We start from the raw sequence: 2,500 nt of genomic DNA, 5'->3' as shown, positions 1-2,500 counted from the left end.
GAGGATATCTCCATCAATTGTCTCTCCATCTGCAGCTGTACATCCACCAGCTCGAGGGCCCCCTTGGACCCTATGGGGCCCCCACCTCCTCTGTACCCTTGGGGGCCCCCACCTATATGGGGGCCCCCACCTATATGGGGGCCCCCACCAATTTTATGTAAATTTATATTATTATTTATATTATTAATAATATTATAATTATTATTATAATTATAATTATTATAACTATTATAATAATATAATGTCTCCTTTTCTTCCTGTCTCCTTGTCTCCCTATTTATTGTCTCCTCTTCTTCTTCTTCTTTATGCCAATTATTTCTTAATAAATATTTATTGTCTCCTCCTCTTCCTCTTCCTCCTCCTCTTCCTCTTCCTCCTCCTCCTCCTCCTTCTTGTTCTTCTTCCTCCTCCTCCTCCTCCTCCTCCTCTTCTTCTTCTCTGTATCTGCTGCTGCTGTCTCTATATCTGCTGCTGTCTCCTTCCTTATAAGAAAGGAGACTATTATTTGTCCCCTTACTTAGTATTTGTCTCCATGGTCTTGTGCTGTCTCCCCAGCTCCCTTGTTGCCCTCCTCCTGCTGCATCTGCTGCTGCATCTGCTGCTGCATCTGCTGCTGCTGCTGCTGCTGCTGCAGTACGACGACGCCTACCTCTTGGTGTCTCCTTTCCCCTCCAATATAGACTATCTGCTGCTAATGTATTCTCGCTGTCTCCTATAGGCCAGGAGACAGTACTGTCTCCTCCTCTTCCTCTTCCTCTTCTTCTTCTTCCTCTTCCTCTTCCTCTTCCTCCTCCTCTTCCTCCTCCTCTTCCTCCTCCTTCTCCCCTTCCTCCTGCTGCTGCTGCTGCTGCTGCTGCTGCTGCTGCTGCTGCTGCTGCAGATGAATAATATTGTGGTGAATTAAATGTATAAGAAGAAGTATATGATGAATTAATTGTCTCCTTATTATTATTATTATTATTATTATTATTATTATTATTATTATTATTATTATTATTATTAATAAGGTGTCTCCTTTTATGATTATAATAAGGAGAAGAAGAAGGAGAGGAGGAGGAAGAAGAATAAGAATAAGTGTCTCCTTTCATATATTGCTGTTGCTGCTGTTGCTGCTGTTGCTGCTGTTGCTGCTGCTGCTGTTGCTGCTGCTGTTGTTGCTGCAGTTGCTGCTGTTGCTGTTGTCTCCTTTGTTGCTGTTGTTGCTCATATACTAATACAGCATAATGTATATAATATTTAATAAGGAATAATCTCCTAGTAAATTGTATAATAAATAATAGTGTCTCCTTTTTATTAGCTATATCTAGGTAATGAATAAAAGGGACAAAAGAACAATATAAGTTACCTAATTCATTAATACTTTCCTCTATTCTTCCTATTATATCCCTACCTAATTCATCTAATAAAGGTATTACTCTTTCTCTTATTAATCCCCATGGAGGAGACAATCCTCCTATTGGTATCTCCTGTCTCCAATTCGTTTTCTTACTCCTTTGCTGCTGCTGCTGCTGCTGCTGCTGTTGCTGCTGCTGATGCTGCTGTTGCTGTTGAGCGGTTGTACCGTTGGTGGAGGTGTACTCGTTGTGCTGCTGCTGCTGCTGCTGCTGCTGCTGGAGGAGTGTCTCTATAGGGAGTAACATTTGGAGATCTTGCTGCTGCTGCTGCTGCTGCTGCAGGGGACACCCTTTGCTTCCTCCTGCTGCAGTAAGATGACAAGACACTGCAGCAGAGCTCAGGTGTATAGGCAACAATCTACGATAACATTCAGCTGAATCAAAGAATACACTATTTGCTGCTGCTGTATATCCTCTATTCCTTCTCCTGCTGCTGCTGCTGCTGCTGCTGCTATTGCTGCTGTTATTGCTGCTGCTGTTGTTGTTGGTGGTGGTGGTGTTGTTACTGGTGTTGGTGGTGGTGGTGTTGCTGCTGCTGCTGCGGTTGGTGTTGCTGCTGCTGCTGCTGTTGGTGGTGGTTGTTGCTGGTGGTGGTGGTGGTGTATTCTTTTGCTGCTGCTGCAGGTGCAGCACATGCAGCAGCAAGCTAGCAGCAAGAACAGAGGAAGGAAGCAACTCTTCTTTTCTTGCTGTTACTGCTAACATAAATAACCAATCTGCATGCAAATCTTTATATAATAATAAACGTGACGAATGATTAACAGGCAAAAAAGAACGAACTTCTTGTACTGCCTGCAACAACAACAAAAAAAAAAAAAAATCAAAACCCTAAACCCTAAACCCTAAACCCTAAACCCTAAACCCTAAACCCTAAATTGTAAATTGTAAACTCTAGAGGATATAAGGAGTTTATATAAGAAAGAAGAAAGGAGAGAGGATAAGATAAGGAATAAAAAGGAGACAAAAAGGGAAGAAAAAGGAGACAATAAGAAATAAATAAAAAAAAATAAAAAAAGACAGAAAAGAGACAAAAAAAAGAAAGAGACAATAAGGAGACAACTATAATAAATAAATAAATAAATATAAATAAATAAATAAATAAATAT

General features: G+C 41.0%; 1 protein-coding gene across 1 annotated transcript in view; it reads right to left on the bottom strand.

The window, feature by feature from the left end:
- Positions 1-1,640, bottom strand: part of EMWEY_00028240 (hypothetical protein, conserved) — a gene marked incomplete at both ends in the record, with an annotated part of 3,629 nt that extends 1,989 nt beyond the window's left edge. The window contains 2 exons of the mRNA XM_013481365.1: positions 1-874; positions 1,391-1,640. The exon at positions 1-874 is cut by the window's left edge and continues 1,811 nt beyond it. Of these exons, the coding sequence (XP_013336819.1) occupies positions 1-874; positions 1,391-1,640 (1,124 nt within the window). The remainder of the gene's footprint in view (positions 875-1,390) is intronic.
- Between the last annotated feature and the right edge of the window lie 860 nt (positions 1,641-2,500).

This window comes from Eimeria maxima, genomic scaffold (assembly GCF_000499605.1).
Source record: "Eimeria maxima Weybridge genomic scaffold, Emw_scaff320, whole genome shotgun sequence".
NCBI classification, from domain to species: Eukaryota; Apicomplexa; class Conoidasida; order Eucoccidiorida; family Eimeriidae; genus Eimeria; species Eimeria maxima.
This window is presented reverse-complemented; position numbering and strand designations above follow the sequence as displayed.